Source organism: Coffea eugenioides, unplaced genomic scaffold (genome assembly GCF_003713205.1).
Source record: "Coffea eugenioides isolate CCC68of unplaced genomic scaffold, Ceug_1.0 ScVebR1_115;HRSCAF=498, whole genome shotgun sequence".
NCBI lineage: Eukaryota > Viridiplantae > Streptophyta > Magnoliopsida > Gentianales > Rubiaceae > Coffea > Coffea eugenioides.
Genome location: NW_020861542.1, coordinates 18541 through 42898, shown reverse-complemented (window position 1 = coordinate 42898; position 24358 = coordinate 18541). Strand labels below are relative to the sequence as shown.

General features: G+C 37.1%; 1 protein-coding gene across 1 annotated transcript; it reads right to left on the bottom strand.

Annotated features, from left to right (window-relative positions):
• Positions 1 to 905: 905 nt before the first annotated feature.
• Positions 906 to 2173, bottom strand: LOC113754963. Its single transcript, XM_027299121.1, has 3 exons — positions 2003 to 2173; positions 1159 to 1171; positions 906 to 1051 (listed from the first exon to the last, which is right to left on the bottom strand). The coding sequence occupies exons 1-3, from the start codon at positions 2171 to 2173 to the stop codon at positions 906 to 908; spliced, it is 330 nt and encodes a 109-aa protein (XP_027154922.1).
• Positions 2174 to 24358: the final 22185 nt, after the last annotated feature.

The window sequence follows — 24358 nt, the reverse complement described above, 5'->3', positions numbered from 1 at the left end:
ACTCGGATTCGTTATTGGACGTCCTAAAGTCAAACCTTAAGGCATAGGCTAGTTCTTCCCCTGTGGGAGTAATAAGAAGTAACCCAGCTCCACAACCTTCCTTGTTGGATGCTCCATCAACGTAAAGTGTCCACGCCAAGGTGATCTGGTCTGGCTTATCTCATTCCTCCTATTCTTCTTGTTATCTAAGTGGAACTCCCTCTACAATGAAATTGGCCAAGGCTTGAGCCTTTATGGTTGTTCAAGATTGGAACCTGATGTTATATTCAGATAGCTCCACAACCCACTTAACCATCCTACCTGATGCGTTAGGTTTAGATAGGATTTGTTTCAACAGCTGATCAATTACCACCACTATAAGATGAGCTTGAAAGTAAGGCCTGAGTTTTCGATTTGAATAAACCGGAGCCAAGATGTATTTCTCTACTGGGAGTATCGAACTTCCGCCTCTTACAATGGCCTGCTCACAAAGTACATTGGTTTTTGAACTCACTCTTCTTCTCTGATCAGTACCGTACTAATTGCCTCTTCTCCTACGGATAGATATACGAGCAAAGTTTCTCCTTGCTCAGGGGAGGTCAATGTTAGCAGTTTGGCAATGTGAGCCTTCAACTCATCAAATGCTGTCTAGCACTCTATAGTCCATTTGAAGTTTGGACCCTTCTTTAAGACTTTGAAGAATGGAGACCCTTGAATAGCCGATATTGACAAGAATCTGTTCAAGGTAGCTATCCTCTCAACTAGTCGTTGTGCCTCCTTAATATTTTTTAGGGGCATCATTTGCATATTGGTTTGACTTTATCGGGATTAGCCTTGATTCCCTCTTTGGATATCATGTATCCAAGGATTTTTCTTGACTTGACCCAAAATGTGCATTTTTTGGGGTTCAACCTCATTCGCGATTCTCACAGTATGTTAAAAATTTCACTGAGGTCAGAGATGAACTGACCTTGAGTCCTGCTCTTGATCAATATGTCATTTACATAAACTTTCATGTTGCAACCTATGTGATCTTGGAATAACTTATTAACCAGCCTCTGGTATATTGTACCTGTATTTTTTAACCCAAACGGCATGTTAGTATAGCAATAAGTCCCATACTTCATGATAAATGAGGTTTTCTCCTGATTTTCTTTGGTCATAGCTATCTGGTAGTACCCCTTGAAAGCATCTAAAAAGACAAAAGATTTCATAACCCATAGTTGAATCCACGACTCTACCTATTCGGGGCAAGGGATAGCAATCCTTTGGACAATCTCTTTTCAGGTCGGTAAGTCCTCACACATTCGCCAGATCTTATCATCATTTTTCACCAACACAGGATTGGCTAGCCAGGACAGATAGTAGACTTCCTTTACAATTTTGCCTCCAAAAGTTTGACCATCTCTTGCTTAATTACCCCATTTCGTTCGGGTGCAAAATTTGGTTTCTTTTGCTTCACAGGCCAAACATCAGTTCGGTTGGAATTTCAGGCATATCCTCCGCACTTCATGCGAAGATTTCAGCATATTCCCTCAACAAAGATTTCAATGCTTCTCTGTTTAGTTCGGTCAAATGTGACCTAATTTTTATTACTCAATTCGGATTTCCTTCATTAATGGGGATCTCCTCTAGTCCTTTATCCGTTTCCAACATCTTCTTATGCTTTACCGGTTCTAGGGATTCTAAGCTGATAGTTTGTGCCACCAACTTTTCCTTTCCCTTTAGATTCACAATATAACAAGCCCGAGCTATTTCAAGATCTCCCAACACCTCGGTCACCCCCTCTAAAGTGGGAAATTTCATACTCAGGTGCAGAGTGGAGCAGACAGTTCGGAGAGCATTTAATGTTGGCCATCCTAAAATCATATTATATAAGGATGCCTCTTTCACTACTGCAAAGTTCACCGGGACAGTTCGGCATTTAGGCGCTATTCTGACCGTTACTGTGAGAGTTATCATTATCTCAAGTTTGATCGCGCAGCCCTACGAATCCAATCATTGGAGTTCACATAGGGATTACCAGTTTTTCTTCCAACTGCAGCTCCTTGAACATTTTATCGCATAACACATCAATGGCACTTCCATTGTCTATGTTTACCTTATTTACCTTGTAATTATAAGTTGCCACTTCTAGAACTATGGCTTCATGATTATTTGAGGTGAGAGGTACTACATCCTCAAGACCATACATTATTTCTTCATAGACCCTCAGCAGTTTATTTGGGTTATCCTTATTCAGAGGGGGGCGGTTCCCGTGCCGAGCTATGTGGCTATCCCCCCCCGACGGGTCCTCTAGTGATTGTATTAATCACCCCGACGAGATTTTGTACGTTGAGTTCAGGAGTTCGGTCCCTACTGCTTTGGAATAGATCCCTCTGGTAGTTCTTATCCTCTCGTTTGTACTCTTGCCTTCTCTAATCAATTCGGTCGCGTCTAACAAACTTCTCAAATGCTCTCATTTTATTAATTCTTCAATGTCTTTCTTAAGATCCCAACAATCTTCCGTATCATGCCCAACCTCCTTGTGATAGACACAATACTGAGTTTGATCTCATTTACTTTTATTCCCAGATAACCTTTTCAAAGGGTGTGATAAAACCTCAGCCTCCATAATGGCGAGCACTTGAGTTCGAGGGACAGTGAGAGGAGTCCATCCCCTCTCTACTTTGGGGGTACGCCCTTTTGTTATCCGATCATAGATACTTTTTTGCGATCGACTTCCTTCCATATCTACTGGGTTTGCATTCTTCTTTTACCTGTCATCCTTTGGTTTATCCTATTCTGTGACGCCCCGAAAGAATGAGAGTGAGAACCCGGAAATTTTCTAATTTTCTAGAGTTTATTTTATTTAATCGCCCGCCTTTTCTACATTTTCTTTATGAGAAAAATTCCCCAGATAAAGTTTATGAGCAAAGATAGTTTTAAAATGATTTTTCTAGTATCGGTTAGTTTTTGAGAAATTAAGAGCGTATTTTGAACGTGGGACCCGCAAGTGCGGTAAATGCATTATATTTTTGACAACTTGTTGAATTTTGTATTAAGTGATATTATTTTACAAAGTGTTAAGATATTTGTATTGGAGAGATAAAAAGATAAGTTTTAAACCAAAAAGGTGACAAGTGTCACCTTGTGATTTAATCTTGGACTTTGACCATTATTTCTTACCTTTACTAATACTCAATTTTGACCCAAAAATCATCCTATTTCTATGCTTCATGGCCGGCTCTCTCTCAAAGGAAAAGAAGAAAAATCTCTCAACTTTCTAGCTTCTCATGTCACTCAATCTTCGATTCTAACCGATTAAACTTGAATTTACTCCATAAAACCTCTTAGTTTGGTGGAGTTGAGCTTGGTTGTGAAGTTGTTTAGAAAGCTAAGGTGACTAATTGCTCTATCTCTTGTATTTCTAAGGTGAGTTATGAAGAACCACTTTCCTTCCTCTAATGATGTTCAATTCATGATTGGTGGTGGTAAAAGATGCACTTTTATGGATTATATCTTGGTTTTGGTTGAATTGGTGAAGTTTTATAATTATTGGGGATTTTTCTGTTTTCATATGGATATGATTGTGTGGTTATATATGATGATTGGAAATGATGTTTAAGGACTCTATGAGGTGGAAAAAGTGGTTAATTGCAAACAATTTCTGTTTTGGAAGAAATCTTGGAAAGTTAGGGTTTGATGTTCTTCATTCTGCCCGAATTTTTAGCTCCTAGTTAGAGGCCGAATTGGCCTTGGCTTAAAACATGAAAGTTGTAGGGAATGACATTTTAGAGTGCCTACAAAATTTCAGGTCAATCGGAGTAGTGTAGAATGAGAAAAGTCGAAATTACTATTTCTGTTCTGGTTTTACCCGAATGTAAGAATTGCGCCTGTAATTGGTTGTTTTGGCTGGAATTGCTTCCGAATTGGTTGTTGAGGCCTTCTGATGAAATTTAGCCCTGTTTCTTATATTTCGGCTGGCTTTGGAATTTCTGGATTTGGACTTAGGTAGCCTGATTTATGATGTTTCCGCTAGAATGCGTTCTGTGAATCTGTTTTTGTGATTCTGGTATGGTATCTTGCATTTTTGACCTGGTTACACTCGAAACTGGGTTGAGTGACCTTCTGTAATATTGTAGCCCTGTCTTTTAGCTTCGAAACGGTGTATCTTGCACCTTCATCTGACAATCGTAGCGCCTTTGGTACCATTACCGCAAAATGACATCAAAACTGTTTTTCTGGTTTTGAGCTTAACTTTCATTTCCGGACTTTTCCCTAACTTGACTTGTACTTGTACTACTGGGAGCTTGCTGAATGGCTATTGAATGAACTTGTTGTTGTGTGTGTACCTTTGGATTGGAATGAGGAAATAATGAAGCCTTGATGGCTGGAAAAGTAAAGAAAGATAAGAGGAAGTGCTGTCCGAATTTTGAAAGGACTTGTTTGCATTGAGTTTGTGAACTAAGACTTGGATTTGAGCAAGGCAATGATATATGATGGATGGTTCCTGAGCCATGGAGGTGAGTGACCCCAAACTATTGTTAAAGCTTCTTATGAAATGTTTCTTGCATTATTTACTCGACTGCATCTCATGCGTGCTTGCATGTGAATTCATGATATGATTTTGGCTTCAATGAGTTCTTGGGGAGTCTTGTGCTGGACACCAACGTCTCCACCTCTGTTTACTTGGAGCAAATGGCTCCGGAGCTCAAAAAGGGGCTCCCTCTTAATGTTAATGTTAATGTTAAATGTTCTATTTGAGCGTTGGGTGTTCAAGTGCTATGACTTCACTGGCTCACGAGAGCAATAAACGGACATTTGTTCTTTGAATCATGACATCATCGAAAGGATCGAAATGCAATATTGTGAAATATATTTGATTACTGATTTTATTGGTTACTCGCTGAGCTTCTAGCTCACCCCAAAAATATTTTATTCCCCTCCACAGGGCTCGAGGCGAAGGAAACGTTTGTATTAAAGTTCTCCGTGTGAATGGTTGATATCAAGGATCAGAGTGGCGCAGCGGAAGCGTGGACGCTTCGCTTTTGATATGTAATTATTGGAGAATTTGATGTATATTTGAGATTTATCTTGTAATTTATTTGAGGACTGTAGTGAACGACTGAGTCCCGGCGAGAGCTGGGCAGGCGGCCCGCCGAACCCTCTGGTTCGCCTTAGGGGGAGGTGGGGCTGTCACATATTCATTCTTCAGGCAATTGGCCTTCTCATGCGCTCGGTCCAACATTTTCCAAATAGAGGTGAAAGGTTTTTCTACAAACTCTGTATACAATTTTTGTAATCATAATCCATTGATGAAGGCTACCATTACTACCTTATCGTCTCGATCCCACATCTGGAGAGATTCATTATTGAATCGGACCATATATTCTCTTAGTGATTCTTCTGGCTTTTTCCGAACTGCCATCAAATGGGTAGTATTCTTGGAGAATGCTCGGGAGGAGACGAACCGAGCAGCAAATAGCCGAGCGAGTTGAAAAGACCGTATTGATTTGGGACATAGTCCTTGGAGCCATAAACATGCCCTCCCTTCTAGAAACATAGGGAAGGTTTTGCACCGAACTACATCAGTAGCAGTTTGCAAGCGCATGTGGGTCAAAAACACGAACAGGTGATCCTTCGGATCTGTGGTCTGGTATCATACTGGGAATCTTAAATCTAGCTAGTAAGGGATAATTTTCAATATCTGATATAAAAGGCAAAGATGTGTATTTATCTTCCTCCAGATTTAATAACCAATCCAATTCATCCTAAACGGGGTACCTTTTGTGCGAGGGAGAATTCTCCTTCCTGGGAATTCCTTGAGATTTCAGGATCCATTCGGGAGTTCTTATGTGAGGACACGAGAACCTCCATTCAGTCACGAGAGGGTTCATTTCGTATCCTCTTCCTTTGAGGGTGCAGATCCCTCGATCTAGAATCAGACGACTCCTCTCCCACCTTCTCCTGAGTTCTAGGGCCCTGGTCATGATGACTCTTGTCCTTGCCTCTCAGGTGCTTTACTATGGTTTCAAAGGTAGATAGGTTCTCCGCCACCACCTATACCAACTGCTCAAGAGGTATTCGAGAGAGTTCAATTTCGTCCTCACCCTAAGTTTACCCACAGTGAGGGTTCTGCTGATTGCTCAGCTCATCCCCTCCTGAGCCTTCAACATTCTTTTTAGATTGGGTCCTCGACATGTCTTAAAGGAAGACTAAGAAGCGTTTCCCACAGACGGTGCCAATTGAAGAGTTTGCCAAGGGACATGACTCGAGCAGAACATCGAACAGCTGTATCCAAGCTAACTTGCGAAGAGCCGAACAGCGAGACTATCTCGATGTTGTGACTCCGACGATCAAGTTAGTCAAAGAAGAATATAGGGTAGAATAGGTGTGTTGTGTATCGTACCTTTCTTGGTTGTAATGTTAGTATTTATAAGGCTTATTTTGATGGCCATAAAGGTGTCCAAAATTATCCTCCTACTCCTAGTAGTTATCCTATTTAAGAGTATAAGCCCTGCTAGGTTATTAGAGGTAAAACCCCCCTTGGACTCAGGCTCGATCTTATCCAAAAAGTTTAGCTTTGCCGAACTGAATTAGCGAGCTTAGTTCATAGGTGGAGCCCTAACAGGACTCCTTGGCCCTGTCACGCATCCTTAGAGAATTCCTTCCTCTATACATATAGTACGTTTTTTGCAAATATTCAAATATGTTTGCTGATGATTATACATATACATATACTATATATATAGTGTGTGGATGGGGGGAGGAAAAGAAATCTCATGCATGAACCAATTCAAAAATTAAAAAAGCTGCTTCTTGAAATCAATACATGATGATTTCCAGTAAATAATTGCAAATTCGACCACTAGACTTCACCTTCCATGTCCCTTCATTTCACAAAATTTTTGAGAATATGATAAAAATCGGATATCAGTTATCTAGTGATACTTTTAATGTAGATATTATGTCGGCTTATTGAAGTTTTGAGCAAAATGACCAACATACCTTGGTCACATTGCATACATGTATTCTTGACATCCAAGGGGCTATAATATCTTACACAAAATTAGCATCTCAATTTTCTTTTGCTAATTTTTTAACAAAATGGATTATTTAGTGTTTTAGTGAGATGTTACGAGCTTTTACCAATCTATCATTCAAGAAAACGATAAACTTTAACAAACGTGATAAGCACATATAAATTTCTTCATCTCATATCTTTCTATTGCAATTTGACTCCAGAAGTAATAAAATGCAGCAAAAATAAAATTTTATAGCCTAATTTGTACCTTTTAGAATCGTGGTCACTAAAATTGATATGGATCAAATTGAGACCCAAGGTAAGAGATTATTACTTTAATATTAATTTTGAGATTGGAAACCATGCATTGATTGGAGGCCATTTTGATAAATTCTTGTTCATTTTGTGACTTTTGAGGAGAAAAAAAAGACCAACATGGCTTTTCGTCGTAAAATGCTGGAATTAATACAATTTTGATCCTCAACATTTGCCCTCTATAGTAAGATTGCGAACCCCGTATTTTTTGTCCAATTATTATCATTATTACTCAAATGTCAAATACAATTTTAAATAGAGAAAATAAATAAGTAGGATTATCAAGAGTTTTATTCTTAATTAACTAACTCCATAATAATGTGATAGTGGTGTCTAAGTGAGTAGGTGGTTAATTCTTATTAGTGGGAAATTGGAGTAGTTATGCTACAAGTCATGGAGATTAAATAGAAGAAAAAATTGGGAGTTATATAAAATTTAACTTCTAGTAACATTTATCATTCTAAAACTTGATCAAAAATTTCCTACAAGCACAGCGTCGATCATAGTAATAAATTACCTAGAGTATTTCAGGGTTGAACTCACAAGGACGAGTTAACTTTCTACTTTAATTACTTTAACAAAATAAAAATTTAAATTCAAGAAGTTGTAGTTTCTAACTAAGCAATACAATAATAGTCAATTCAAATAAAGTAGTGGTGAGAAAATGATATACGTGAGTCTAGGGTTTTAGGTTTTAATCTAGAATTTGAGTCAATTATCTAGTTAATTTCTTACCAAACTATGAATGCATTACACAATTGTAAGATTATATCTCGATACATCTAAAGTGTGCCTAATTAAATCCTATGTCTCTCTCGAGATCGCAAGTAATCAATTAAACCCATTAAGAACTTCAGTGATATAAGTGCATTATACAAATCCTAACCTACTCTCATGACTAGGCCAAATATGTTTATCTATCTAGTGCATGATTGTATCGCCTTTCTCAATTCAATACAAACCCTAACAGCATGTCTATGGTGACCGAGCATAAACACGTAATTAAATTCAAGATAGATAAATCACAGTAGAAAGCAAGAAATTAAACTAGGAAAAATGAATCAAATTCCTTCATAAAAACCCTAACCCTAGAAACAATTTAGTTCAATATGATTTGAAAATTAAAACCACGAGTTCAAAGAGTTGCTACAAAGATAAGAAAAAGAGTAAGAAAACTTTTCAGTTGCTTGCTCCAATTTTCTCCTTGCATTCTCCTTGATTCACCTTCATTTGATCTTGATCTCTTAAGAATAAACTATGAAAAGATGTTAAAACTAGATTAGACTAATGTTTTTCATCGTAAAAAATGACCTAAAAAATTCCTATTTATAGTTTCTTGAAAATATATCCTAAACAGGGTAGGAATAGTCTTTATTGGATTCAAAAAATCACATTTCCGCACTTTTTTTCCGATGAAAACCTACCCAATATCCGGCACCGGTCATTGGGCCAAGCTCAGAATGCAAAAGAATCTGGTGATGTTCAGCTCGAATTTGTTTGCAATGTCTGGCCCTGAACATGGATCCGTCCGCGGATCGATATGGATATGTATGCGAATCTCATTTGAAGCCCCAAAAGTCCATCAAATAGGCTGAATCAATTCTTGTTCAAAATACAAAAGTTGTAGCCCTTTGAATAAGATTTCCAACACTGAAAATATCAAGTCATTTGAAGGTTTGGATACTAAGATATGCCTAAAATACTGAGACCTGGTTGTAAGAGCATCGCAGTGCAACTATACTTCAGTAATTTGGATTTTTGACCATGAAAATGTGAGAACCAAACTTTAATGTCTTCATAAAAGTTGTACAGTATTCTCTTAGATTCAAATTAAATTAAGAATCATCTCAATCTGATATGTGCAGCTAAAGTTATCACCAAAATACTGAAACATGTCATTCCTGCGAAACCTCTTTCCCTTGACTTTTTCCTTTTCCATTGCTTTTTCACACCACATTTTCGGTCTGTTTTCTCTCCAATTGTACTCTTAACCTATTAGAACAATATAAGAGCAAAATTGAATAGTTTTTACTCAAGATAAAACTCAAGTAATATGGTTAACTAGCAACTTATGCCTATAAATGCACTACAATTTACACCCTATCAAACTCCTCCACAGTTAGTCTGTGTTTGTTCTCAAGCATAAGAACAAAACTAATTAAATACAAATAATGGCTATATTCAAGGTTGTCATTATTAGAGCAACCATTCTAAGCAAGTGTCAAGTGCTAATAGTGAAAACCAAAGAGACACTTCTTCGGTTAGCTTTTAGCACTAATGACTCTTTCAACTCCAGCTAACTTAATTAGGAATATAAAATATTTAACAAGCATTTCCTCGCAAATGGCCCAAGTATTAAGCAAAATCTCAAACATATAGGTACATGGATCCACAGGCTATTATTATAATCCACACTTTTGTTTCCTTTCTTTCCCTATTTTCCATTTTTTCTTTTTTTTCAAATTCCCCTACACTTAAGTTTTTCCACATTTTAACAAGGGGAATGTACTTAATTCTCAGCCATTCAAGCCTTTTGACACGAACTCTAACATCTCCCAAATGAAAGAGCCCTATTACTCAACTTTCACTGTTTAAGAATCATATACTTATAGCTATCGCAACTTTTTGATGCGAAGTTGACATTTTTAGGTGAAGACCCCCGATTACTAAGTAACGATAACCAGTGGAGTATAGTTCAGCTAAATAAGATAAGCATATAACACCAACAAGAATATAAAAGTCTGCTTCATATCCCAATAATATAGGGAATTAAGATTAATAATTAGATCAAATTCATAAGAAAAATGCTTAAAAAATATTTACAATGCCTAGAAAAATTAGCCAAAAATTGAAAAGTCTCAAAATATCAAATATTCACCAAAGAAGCACTCTAAAGTAACACCATTTAACACTTAACACATTCATACACATATCGCTTTAATAATAATAATACTCAAAATACAAGCCATTGTCTATCCGGGAATCAACAACAAAAATTTTAAAAATTTTAGCTCAAGAATTCAAAAATTTCATTTCACCCATTTACTCCTCTCCCGCACTTAAGACAATATTGTCCTCAATGTTATGGATAAAATAAATAAATAATACTCCCTCCATCTGATTGAAAGTGTCATACTATCTATTTTGAATGTCCCAAAATATTTGCTATGTTGAAAAAGTCAAAGCACCTTTTAGTCTCTCTTTCCAATATAGCCCTTCTTTTGAATCATATGCATGTTACCATTCAAATTTAAATTTTGAATTTGTGGGGTCAAATTGAAAAGAGAAGTACAAACATTACAATCAAATCACTATTCTTAAAAAGTTGGATTCCCCAAACATGACTAAATAATTAGGATGAAGGAAATAATATGAAAAGAGCTGAAAGTGAAACTCTCCTGATAACAAAAAACAAATAGAGGGCCAAATGTGACGCCCCGAAAAGTATGAGTGTGAGAACCCGTAAATTCCCTAATAATTTTCCTAGGGTTTTTCCCCTTTAATTGCATGTTTTCTGCATTTTCTGGCTTAGGAAATTTATCCTGGTGAATTTTATGAGTAAATATAATTTTTAGATGATTTTTCTAGTATTGGATAGTTTTTGAAAAATTACGGATATATAACGGACGTGGGACCCACTAGTGCGAAAAGTTCGGAAAAATTCGGCCAATAAGGTTAAGTTTCGGATACTGGTTGAAATTTATCGGGTATTGAGAGATAAGTAGAGGTTGTGATGTGTTTGATGTGAGAGGAAAAAAGAAGGATAGGAATGCATTAATGAAGTGACATGTGTCACCTTAAGAGTGGTTGTAACTTATTTGACTTTTTGACCTTTCTTACCAATTGATTAAATATCTCAAAATTTACAAAAAATTCACTCTTTCTTTCACCTTTGTGGCCGGCCCTCTCTAGCTAAGAAGAAAGAAAAACTCTCCAAGATTCTTGCTTCCATCTTGCTTGAGTGTAATCATCCAACCATTTGATCTTGTTTCTACTCCATAAAACCTTTCCATTTGGTGCTAGTAAGTGGTTTGGTGAAGTGTTTTGGGAAGCTAAGGTGTCCAACAACTCTCCCTCTCTTGTTTACTAGGTGAGTGGTGATTGAACTTCCTCCTACACTTAATGAAGCTTAAGTTGTGCTTAGTGGTAGCTAAAGTGCTGAAATTTGTGGTTTATTTCTTGGTTTGAGATGAATTGGTGAAGTTTTTATTTTATTGATGAATTTTCTGGTTTAATGTGATCATGATGTTGTGGTTATCTATGATGGTTGGTAATGAAGGGTAATGACTCTAGTAGGTGTATATGATAGATAATTGCAACCAATTTTGGATTTGGAAGGAAATGTGAAAAGTTAGGGTTTCATATCCCCTTTTCTGTCCGGTTTTGTATCATATGGTTAGAGGCCGAATTGGCCTTGTCTTAAAACATGAAAGTTGTAGGTATTGATGTGTTTGAAGTGCCTGTAAAATTTCAGGTCATTTGGAGTAGTGTAGAGTGAGAAATGTCGATTTTACTGTTGCTGTTCTGGGTTCTTCAGGATGGCCGAACTGCGTTTGTAATTGGCTGTTTTGACTGGAATTTCTTTGGATTTGGTGGTTGAGGTCTTCTGATGTAATGTAGCTTGATGTCCTAGATACCATATGCCTTTGGAATTTCTGCATTTGGACCTGTTTAGACTGAGTTGTACTGATTACAGCATAGTGTAATTTGTAAACCTGCAATTACGGTTCTGGTTTGGTATTTTGCATATTTGACCTAGTTGTGCTGGGAATTGGACCGAGTGACCTTCTACATTGTTATAGCCCTGTTCCTTAGCTTCGAAATGGTGGGTCTTCCACCTTCATCCGACCATCGTAGTGCCTTTGGTACCATTACCGCAAAATGACGTCAAAACTGTTTTTCTGATTTTGAGCTAAACTTTCATTTCCGGACTTTTCCCTAGCTTGACTTGTACTAGTACTACTTGGAGCTTGCTGAATGGCTATTGGATGAACTTGTTGTTGTGTGTGTACCTTTGGGACTGGAATGAGGAAATAATGAAGCCATGATGGCTGGAAAAGTTAACAAATTCAGGGGAAGTGCTGTCCGAACTTTGAAGGGATTTGTTTGCATTGAGTTTGTGATCTAAGACTTGGATTTGCGCAAGGCAATGTTATATGCTGGATGATTTCTGAGCCGTGGAGGTGAGTGACCCTAAACTATTTCCAAAGTACTTGTGAAATGTTTCTTGCATTATGTACTCGATTGCATCTCATGCGTGCTTGCATGTGAATTCATGACATGATTTGGCTTCAATGAGTTCTGGGAAAGTCTTGTGCTGGACACCAACGTCTCCACCATTTTCGTGAGTTCGTGACATGACGGAGCAAATGGCTCCGGAGCTCAAAAAGGGGCTCCCTCTTAATGTTAATGTTAAATGATTTATTTGAACGTTGGGTGTTCAAGTGCTGTGATTTCACCGGCTCACGAGAGCACTAAACGTACATTTGATCTCTGAATCATGACATCATCGAAATGATCGAAATGCAACATTGTGAAATATATTTGTTTAATGATTTTCCTGGTTACTCGTTGAGCTTCTAGCTCACCCCAAAAATATTTTATTCCCCTCCACAGGGCTCAAGGCGAAGGAAGGACTTGTTGTGCTTATTCACGTGATTAGATGGCATATATCTTGTATAATTTGGATTTGGAATCATTTTATGTATAGTTGAGAATCGTTTCCGCTGCAATTGTGACATGTAATTATTGGAGACTTGGATGTATATTTGTGGACCATGTGATGTATATTTGAGATTTATATTGCAATTCATTTGAGGACCGTAGTGAACGACTGAGTCCCGGCGAGAGCCGGGCAGGCGGCCCGCCGAACCCTCTGGTTCGCCTTAGGGGGAGGTGGGGTCGTCACACCAAAGATCAAATGGGGTAAGAGAAGTTGCCGTTACCATCCAATAGTCAAGCTCAGGAAGCCATCCTACCAACCTATAAAAAACAACAAAATACTATAAATAGGAGTTAAATACACCACCAAATAACCCAAACTAGAAAGCAATAAAATTTTAAGGAAATAAGCATTACCATTAATCCCAAACAAAAGAAAAATATTAAATAAAATTAGAAACAAGTTGAGTTACCTCCCAAGAAGCGCTAAGTTTAATGTCTTCAGCCAGACAGGACAAATGCGATATGCCAGATGAAATGGCTCAGATGATTCTACTCCATTTAGCGCATGCACATGAGATTTTCCATAACATTGATCATCAAAAACTAGCTTTCGAACCACCCAAGAGGAATATTGGCAATGATTTAGCCTGACCATCAACTCCAAGCCTTGTTTTGAAACGTACTTCTAACCAGATAAATCATCAGTAGCATTAGGATATGAACAAGATTCATAAAAAGGGTAATTTAGGGCTTCAAAAACATTAAATTCTTACATTTCCTTACCAACCCTTAAAGTCAATTTCTTTTCTAATAAGTCTATATTAGCCCCTCCCATAGCTAAAAACCCTCTACCAAGGATAATTGGCATAGAAATATCCTCCTACATGTCAAGAACAAAAAAATTAACAGGAAAATAAAATTTATCAACTTTAACCAATAGATCTTCTATAATACCAGCAGGATAACACACTGAACGATCAGCCAGTTATAGAATCACTTGAGTAGGCCCCAAATTGGCAAACTTTAATTTCTTAAAAAATGATAGAGGCATCAAATTAACACTAGATCCAAGGTCACACAAATATTTATCAACAAAAATGTGTTTAAATTGACAAGGTACAGTAAACTCCCTGGATCTTTCATCTTGATAGGAAGATGATTTTGGAGCACTACACTGCATTTCTCAGTAAGAGACGCCTCTGCAAAGTCTTTTAACTTTTTTTTATTAGACACTATCTCCTTTAAGAACTTTGCAGAAGCAGGGATATTAGCAACAACTTTAGAAAAAGGCATGTTCACTTCAAGTTTCACGAGCAACTCCACAAACTTTTGATATTGCTCGTCAGTTGCCTTTTTCTTAAGCCTTTGGAGAAAAGGGATTGGGCAGCACATAAGCTTTCACCTCAAGCACTTTCATACGTTGATTATCTTCACCTCGAGTCTTTTCACATAAACCATTCTCCGAATCTCCAGTTCCTTCACTTTCAATAGCAATTCCGCTCCTATCTTGTTTTGCACTTGATTTAGTCTTGGGCTTAATGACAGTATCATCCAATAGTTTGCCCGAACGAAAAGTCACAGCCATAATAGTTTCTTTTGGGTACACCTTAGTGTTTCTAGGTAATTTTTCTAGTACCCTTTCAGTTACTGCCTTTACCAGTTGACAAACTTACCTTTCAAGATTTTGAATGAAAGCTTGTTGAGATTGAGCAAGTTTGTTGAATTGATCCATCCTTTGGTCCACCTTTTTCATGTACTGCAGCATCATTTCTTCAAGTTTAGTCTTTTTCTCTTGAGTAAGTTGGGGAGGATATTGAGAAGATTGCTGCAAATTTTGGAACCCAAGTGGTCCCATAGATCTAACCACTTGATCCTTCCATGAAAAGTTAGGGTGATTCCTCTACCCCTCATTGTACGTGTTAGAGAATGGATCATTCCTTGGTTGCAACTTTTGCCTACCATATACTACAGTGAAATTAACATCTTATACCATGGTGGAAGGGTCTCTATTATAGCAACTAGCAGTAGAATGCCCATACATGTGATAATAAGCACATGGTTCTTGAGATTGAATTACCCGATTTAAGAGCTGTTGCATCTGATGACTCAATTCAGCAACCTGTGAACCTAAATCCTATGGCACATTCACTTCATGCACTCCTACTCTCTTACCCTGAATTAGTTTTTGTTGAGAATTTCTAGCTAACAATAATTCATAAAGACTAACTAATTTCTTCGGAGTTTTGTCACTAATATACTCTCCTACTGCAATATCCACCATATTCTGGGTTATTAAGGTCAACCTATCAAAGAAAAATTGAACTTGCAACATCAATGAATATTGATGGTGAGGACATCGAGAAGGTAATAGCTTAAAGCACCCCATGCTTTATGTATTGGCTCTCCTTCCATCTGAGAAAATGTGCAAATCTTGTTCCGTAAATCGATGGTCTTCTAAGGCGAGTAGTATTTGGTCATAAAGATATTATAAACATATTCCCATGTTCTCAAAGATCCTTTAGGTATATGAAGTAACCAAGACTTTGCACGATCCTTGAGACAATAAAGGAAGCACCTCATTCGTAAGTCATCTTCTGAGACTCCACTCAAAGGAAAAGTTTAGACCACCAAATAAAATTCCCTTGTGAAGGAGAGCGGGTCTTCATTGGCTAAACCATGGAAAGTGGACAACATGCTAAAGTGTACCATTTTGAGTTCATAGTTCCTTGCTCCATCACTTAGCCTGATGCAGTGGGTGAAGCTACAATCATAAGACGTTGGATGCCCTGATGACGAAGTCCTGTGGGTAGTTGCACTATCTGCTGTTGATTATCGCCATTATTTCTATTCTCCTTAGCCATCTTTTCGTCATCCGAATTGCCCGACTCAACTATCTCTAAGATAATATGGAATCCTGGTGAAGATAGTTGCAAAGTTTATTTTTGCAAGCGAGTTTGGCTCCTCAAATACTTTGTAATTTTTTCAATTTTTGGGTTAAAATCCAAATCACCTTTTTAAGATCGGGTCATACACCAAACACCTAAGCAAGAAAAATCAAAACTAAAAGTGAAGAATTAGAAGTAAAATAAGATTAAAACATAAAATAACAACAACTAGAAAAGGAAAATTAAGCGTCGTCCCCGACAACGGCACCAAAAATTTGATCGACAAATTCCTACAAGCGCACAAGGTCGATCATAGTAATAAATTACTTGGAATATTCTAGGGTCAAACCCACAGGGATGAGTTAATTTTCTACTTTAATTATTTTAAAAAATAACAAAATTTAAATTGAAGAAGTTGTATTTTTTAACTAAGAAATACAATAATAATCAATTCAAATAAAGTAGTGTTGAAAAAATAATAGATGCAAGCCTAGGATTTCAGGTTTTAATCTAGAATTTGAGTCAATTATCTAGTTAATTTCTTACCAAACGATGAACGCATCACACAATTGTATTTTAGATTATCTCTCGATACATCTAAAGTATGCCTAATTAAATCCTACGTCTCTCTTGAGATCGCAAGTAATCAATTAAACCCATTAAGAACTTCGATGATATAAGTGTGCCATACAATTCCTAACCTACTCTCGTGACTAGGCTAAATATGTTTATCTATCTAGTGCACGGTGGTATCTCTTTTCTCAATTGAATATAAACCCTAAGAGCATGTCTGTGGTGGCCAAGCATAAACACGTAATTAAAATCAAGATAGATAAATCATAGCAAAAAGCAAGAAATTAAACTTGGAGCCGATGAAGATAGGTCCAATGTCTGGAGCTGATCATTGGGCCAAGTTCAAATTGCAAAAGATTCTAGAGATGTTTGGCATGAAGTCAGTTGAAATGTTCGGCGCCGGACATGGATCCATTGGCGGATTAGTATGGATCTGAGGATCGATGTCACTTGAGGCCCAAAAGTCCATTAAATAGGCTGAATCAGTTCTTTCTCAAAAAAAAAAACAAAAGTTGTAGCCCTTTAAATAGCTTTCCAATGCCGTAAGAATCAAGTTATTCAGAGGTCTAGATGCTTAGATATGCCTAAAATACTAAGACCTGGTTGTAAGAGCATTGCAGTGCAATTGTACTTCAGTAATTTGGATTTTTGACTATGAAAGCATGAGAACCAAATTTTAATGTCATTTTTAATGTTCATGTTGAGGGCTTTTGGATTCTAGGAGGTGGTGGTGAATCTGATATTTTGTTTGATTTTTAACAATTGGTTTTCTATTTTGATAAATTGGGAGTCTACTAGATTTTTCTGTTCGTCACAGGGGGTTCAATAGGGGATCCTCTGTTCCTGGCTTTATTTGTGTTGGTGGTGGAGTATTTGGGTAGAGGATTGCAGCATTTGTTCCTGCAAGGAAGAGATAGATTTTTTGTATCGGGAGAAGATAGAGTGCTATTAGAAGATAATTTAGAAGCCTTAAGGTTGTTCTTTGGAAAGTATTAGAGTTTTTCGGGTCAAAGAATTAATGTCATGAAAAGTGGTTTTATTTGCTTCTCAATGGTGCCTGAGGAATTGGCAGAAAGGATCACATGTGTGCTAGGATTTGTCGACAATTTTTTCCCTTAGTATACCTTGGTGTTTTGATAGTGAAAGGTTGGGTGTCCAGCAGCCTTTTTGATGGAATTGTGGCAAAACTGAGAGCGAGAAATTTCCATTGGAGCACAAAGTTGCTATCAATGGGAAGGAAGCTGATTTTAATCAAGTATGTATTGAATTCAATGCCTTTATACCTGTTCCAAGTGCTTAAGCTGTCGAAGGCAGTTATTATGGCATTGGGGAGGATGTTCAATGCTGTCTTATGGGATAAGACAAACGACGATAGTAGGATTCATTAGGCTACATGGGAGAGGGTTTGTTTCCCTACATCGGGGGGTTTGGGTGTTAGGTCTTTGGAGGATATGATTAAGGCTTTCTCATGTAAGTTATGGTAGAGGTTGCATCAATGGAATTTGACATGGTTTGACTATATGTTCTCCAAGTATATTGGAGGGCAACACCCTATGGTAGTATATACATTTAGGCCATCAGGGACATGGAAAAGATTACTTAGCATTCATGAGGAAGCTGAGGCAAACATTCGCTGGAGCTTGGCGAGTGGTTTTGTAGAAATTTGGATGGACACGTGGGTCGGGGAGGAACCGTTATATAAAGTGGTGGCAATGGGCATGGCAAAACCTTATTTTCTGGTGGTTGAATTTTATGAGTAGACGGGATGGAATGTGGAGATATTAAGGCAATGGTTGCCTAAGAATATCGTTGTAAAGGTGGTTCAAGTTTTTTTTGACCCAAATGGGACAGATGAGATCATTTGGTCGAAATAGTCTTTGGGTAGATTTTCCTTGTCATCTGCATGGGAGGTGTTCAGGAGGAGACGTGATGATTCGTTGCTTTACAGGATAGTATGGACTGCTGCTCTCCCCTTGAAGTTATCGTTTTTGGCATGGCGGCTTCTACACAATTATATACCAATAGATGTAGTTATTCATAGGAGAGGGGTAGTATTGGCATCCAGGTGTCATTGCTTTTTGGAGAAGGTGGAATCAGTAGAACATCTTTTCATTCACGGTGTGATAGCAAAGAAGGTTTGGACGTACTTCACATGTATGTTTGGTCTTCTTTCTCTACCAACTAAGGGGTTAGCCAATGTGTTTCTATCATGGTTCTCCTCCATGGATGGTGGCTCGATTAATCATATTTGGTGTGTCATACCTGTGGTGGTCTGCTAGTTTTTGTGGCAAGGAAGAAATAAGGCACGGTTTGAAGACGCCTCATTCTCGGCATTGATGGTAATTCAGGAGATGGAGGGGTATTTGACGAGGTTAGAATAGGTCAAGAAATTTTCAAGGGGGCATTTTGAGGGTGACATGGACTATTTTTGGGCACGGTTTAGTCAGGCTATAAATCGAAAGGTAAGGATGAGGGTAGTTTCATGAAAAAGGCTGTTGTTGTGGGGATGTAAATTGAATACGAATGTGAGCGTAGTCAATGGAGCGGGAGGGGAGGAGGGGTGCTCGGAAGGTAAGTTTGTGTTTGTGATGACCCCACCTCCCCTTAGAGTGTACCCAAGGGTTTGGTGGACCGCCTGTCCAACTTTCGCCAGGACTCACTCATTCACTTCAATCAACTCTCAAGATTAACCATTCAATCCTCCAAAAATAACATTTAAGTTCTACAATTCAACCAAAATTCAAACTTATTTACAACCCAAAAGCCAAATGTAAGATACAACATCGAATGTTAAAATACATTCTATCTACCAAAAGTATAACTACAAGAGGGTTATACACACTAGTTCGCACTTAATTGCTCCGGACCTCCACTCCTGTAAGAAAACAAAACAAAAGGAATGAGCTAAAAGCCCAGTGAGGTTCCCTAAGTAAGCAACTAGGTAGATAAAACATAGAAGTAAATCATTGAAGCAATTTGTACACTTTGCACAATAATAAACAGTCATTCAAGAACAAACATTCAATCATTGGAAGGATACGTACTCACTTGGAGCCATTCATTCAGTCATTTAATCACCGATCATTTCCCTTATTCCTCCGACATTTGGAAACATTTAACAGTGAAAACTCCTTCAGTGTTCATTTCATTCATTCATTCATTTCAATCATTCCATTGTATTCACTGGCCAGTTCTCCACCAGACTTCATGGTCATACTCGAGTATACCAAACACTGTCCCAGGATCACCAATCGCCCGACCAAATCCGCTTCTGGCTCGAGTCGACTAGCAACGAAGGGCAAGGGCCCAATTCAGCCAAAGGCTTACATTCATGCACAAGTAACATTCAATCACTTGATCATTGAAAATTCACATTCACTTAGGTCGAGTGCGATAAAGTACACACTCGTCCATTGAAAATCCATTTAACAATTATTGAAAAGCGTTTAACATTCAAGCAAACATTCACAACATTCCATATAGTCATTGGAAGCACAACATGCAAGGAACACTGGCCAATCAATAGCAATCCTTCACTTTAACCCTGGTTCATCCTCTTGAACTCTCTCGAGTCCTGTAGTCATGTACCATATTAAAAGACTAGCAATACAAAGCCAAAATACATGAAGAAATTGAGGTTTCAAAACTTCATTTAGAAAATGCATCAATTTACAAGTTTTATGCCCGTATAACTTATCAAAAATATAACATTTTCTTGTTGCAATCGAGGAGAAAATATCATATGCTTACTAAATCAATGTTGCAAGAGTCATTTGGAGCTCAAGAGCACCAATTATATTCAAATGTTTGAGGAAATTAGAACAAGACTTTCAAAGTGCAAAGTTGGAAATTGTCCGACTAGAAAATGATTTGGAAGAAACTCATTTCCTTTTATTTAAACCTCTTGCCTTGGCCCAAAACCAACGTACATGCAAAGAAATAGATTGTAACAAGTGTTTTGAGTAAAATCATATATAAGAGGAAAAAAAAATGCGCTAAATTCACACCTCAACCCTCACTTGTTAATATCAAAGAAAAATCATGTAAATAGAACTTAGATAAATAAACCTCATGGCTTAGTAACCCTATGCAAGATATATGCACGCTCCTCGTGTTTTTGGAAAGAAAATGAGTAGAATAGTTTAAGTTTAAAACTTGACATATGTAACTAAACATCATGTTTAAAATGGTCATCACGGTTACCATGCAAAATGTATGAATTTTAGCAAAATTTTAGCTTATATACCACCACTAGAGTGGACTCAAGTATCCCTAAGCAAACTAAGTCCCAAGCATCCAAAATCACATTTTCAATTTCACTTTCACTCACTGATACTACAAGAAAATAAATGGACAGCATTTCCCCTGCTTTTCCTTACACTTTCCTCAAATTTCAAAGCTACAATCTCATAGCAAAACAGCCCCAAATAAGTCCACAATTCATAAGCTACAAAGGGTCCTTATTTCAGCCACAAAACTAGCTATATTAGGCATATATCTAGCATATATTCAACATGGATCTAAGCAGAAAATTTAAACCCTAAACTGGAATTTAACACCAAGAGCTAGAAATCCTTCAAGTGAAGCCAAAAATACATGTACAAGCTGGAAAATCCTCATGGCAAGGCTAAAGTTTCATAACAAAGCTAGATATAATCATCTCATGGCTGGAAAATATGAATCAAAGCTAGAAAAGTTTCACCAACTTCACAACCCATGAAATCTTCCATAAAACTTCCATATTCAAGTAACACTACAAGAAATTTGGTCATTAGTGACAACATTTCCTAGTGATGAAAAAAGGTTGTCACAAAATGCGGCCCATTAGCAACAATAAGAAAGGTTGTCACAATTAATTGAAAGGGGCAAAGGCAACAGTGATGACCCTTAAATGTCGTCACAAATGGACTCCCGCCAAAGTGCGGGAAACTACATCTATGGCGACTCTCTAAATGTCATTAGTAATAATTCTCTTTTATTTGATAGTTTGTCCATTGTTGTCACTGATAATAATTGATGTAGTTAGTGACAACTTGCTCTTGTCACTATTTTATCTAAAATATTTGTACACGTTTTATAGCTATTATTGTGTATTTTCTTTTTAATGAATTATTAACTATTGGGAACTCAAGTTTTTTCTTGCAAATCAATGCTAGTACAATAATTTAGAGCAAAATTAACCACTAAAATAAACTATTTAAAGCATAACAAAAGTATATTTTCAGTTGGAGCAATGTAACAAAATTTTGCCAACCATTATGACTATTTTCACAAAAATATTAAAAAGTACCAATTGATAATATATTACTAAAATTATACTATTTCAACTAAAGAGTAAAAGTAAAAAACTTTATTTGAAATTTTGCTACCAAACAAGTAGGGGGGAAAAACTAAGGAATTGAAATTCATTGAAAATGAATAAACAAAGAAAGGCATGGGTATTGTAAAACACTTGCAAACAAAAATGGACAAGACCATCGGCTACCAACTCTTTCACTCACTTTCAACACTTAGAACCAATTCACCAAATAGAACTTCTCCTCCTCCTCTCGGCCGAACCAAATAGAGCTTCTCCTCCTCATCTCGATTGATTGATAATGGCTCCGCAACACTGAACAGAAGACCACGACTGCCACCAACTCTTTGCAAAAGGTATGTCCTTTATCTTTTTCTTCCCTAATTTTCCCCTAAATTTTTTGCCCTAATTTTTTTTGCCAAGAATTTTTGTCCAGTTTTTTTGGGTTTCATTTGATTTATGGATGGAGTCATCTTTTCCTTGTGGAATTTGTTTAATTGTGGGTTTATGCCCTAATTAATTTTGCCAACTTTGTCTTGAACAATAGAAGGGTTTTAGTGGGATTGGAGTGTGGGTATGTACGGGTTTGTGATAGGTCTAGGAGGGCAAATGTAATGCTATATTTTCGAGGGGCATAGATAACTAGGAGATAATTTTGTGAACTTTTTGGCGGTGAGTGGTTGCATGTGAGGAAAATAATTGGTGAAGTGGTGTTGGGTGAAGAGGGAAAGGGGAAATAATGATTGGGGGTTAAATTAAGTGGATGAGTAGCCAGAGATATAGTTACAAGGTTTGGTGAAATTTGAGCTTTCAGTTGTTGTTGTTGGGAGGAAAGAATTGTACCCACTCTCAAGAACTTCATTCGGCATTGAAGAACTTTTGAGGTGGAAAACTGAGTTTCTGATACAGGCAACTCCACATGAACAATGTCAATTCCCTTCTACCCAGTAATTAGAAAAGATTACTTACTGCTCGTCTTATCGCCTAATGGCCTACTCTATTGCACCGACACTTCTCTTAGGGAAAAGGCTGGAAACCAAGTAAGAAGAAAATTCAAGACCAAAATAAACTATTGTTTTAAATTTTTGCATTTCTGGTCAGATTGTTCTCGTTTGCAATTTGTTTAAGAATGTACTTACTGCTCCATCAATGTCATCTTGGAACCTTTTCTTTTTTTTCACTTGTCCTTGCATGTTATGCAACGTCACCAGTCCTCCACCATGTTTAGTAGTTACCAAGAATAATTTGGATTAATTGGATTGGAAGAAATTTCTTCTTTGTCTCACTACAAGAAAATTGGTCATCAGTGACAACTTTTCTCTGTGACGAAAAAAAGTTGTCACAAAAGTGGATCCTTTATTGACGACTTTCTAACTCGTCACAAACCTCTAATGGGAGCCAACTCATTTGTGACGACTTAGAAAAGTCGTCACTAGTAAATTCCCGCCAAGATTTAGCAAGAGCGCGGGAGTGTTTAGAACACACAATAGTGACGACATTAAGAACATCATCACTATTGCTTGGCCTATTTACGGACGACTTTTTGTTGTCGTCACTGATCACTAAAAAAAAAAGTTATTAGTGACAACATTTTGTAGTGATGACAATAGGTCGTCACAAAAGGAGCTTCTTTAGTCGCGACACCTAAAGTTGTCACAATTGCATCAAAGCAACTAAATGTTTAGTGACGACCCGTTATTTTCGTCACAAACTACACTGCAAGAAATATGGTCATTAGTGACAACATTTTTTAGTGACGACAAAAGTCGTCACAAAACGTGGTTGTTTAGTGACGACAAGGAAAGTTGTCATAATTGCTCAAAGCAACTAAGTCTTCAGTGACGACCTTGAAAAAGTTGTCACTAAAATGCTCTATATAGTGACAACTTCTAATATCGTCACTGTCACTCTACCGATTCGGATTTAGTGACAAGAATTGATCGTCACTGTTTAAAGTACTTATTTCTAAGTCACTTTCATTAATTCTACTGTGCCACCCTAACTTTTGCGATTTAGCCCCAAATGTTGTAAAAAATTCCATTAATTCCATTATGATACCTTAACTTTTACAATTTAGCCCCATATGTAGTACACCGATTTCTTTAATTCTATTATTACTCCCTAACTTTTGTAATTTAGCCCCATATGTAATTCACCAATTTCATTAATTCTACTATGACACTCTAACTTTTGCAATTTAACCCCCATATGTAATACACCAATTTTATTATTTCTATTATGGCACCCTAACTTTTACAATTTAGCCCCTATTTTTTTATTAGGAAATTGCGAATGGTATCTTGATAAACTATGCATAAATATTTTATAATTTTCTCAAACTTAAGTAATAATTTGTTATAAACTCTAAAGATATATCTTTCATTACAATAGTTATAAGGCAGACAGGTCATTTTATCAATGGAATAAGAAATTTATGCCAGATTTATCCTTTGTACTACATGCCAAGTAGTATTAGCAAAGGAATAACAAAGTACTACAAAGTAATTAACAAAATAGCCTTCAGGGAGTGTAGTTTATGGGCAAATGAGCATTATCTATTCAAAGTACCAACTTTTTATGGGCATTTTACTCTCAAACATATAATTTATGATAAATTTATAAATGTTTGTAAGTAAAATT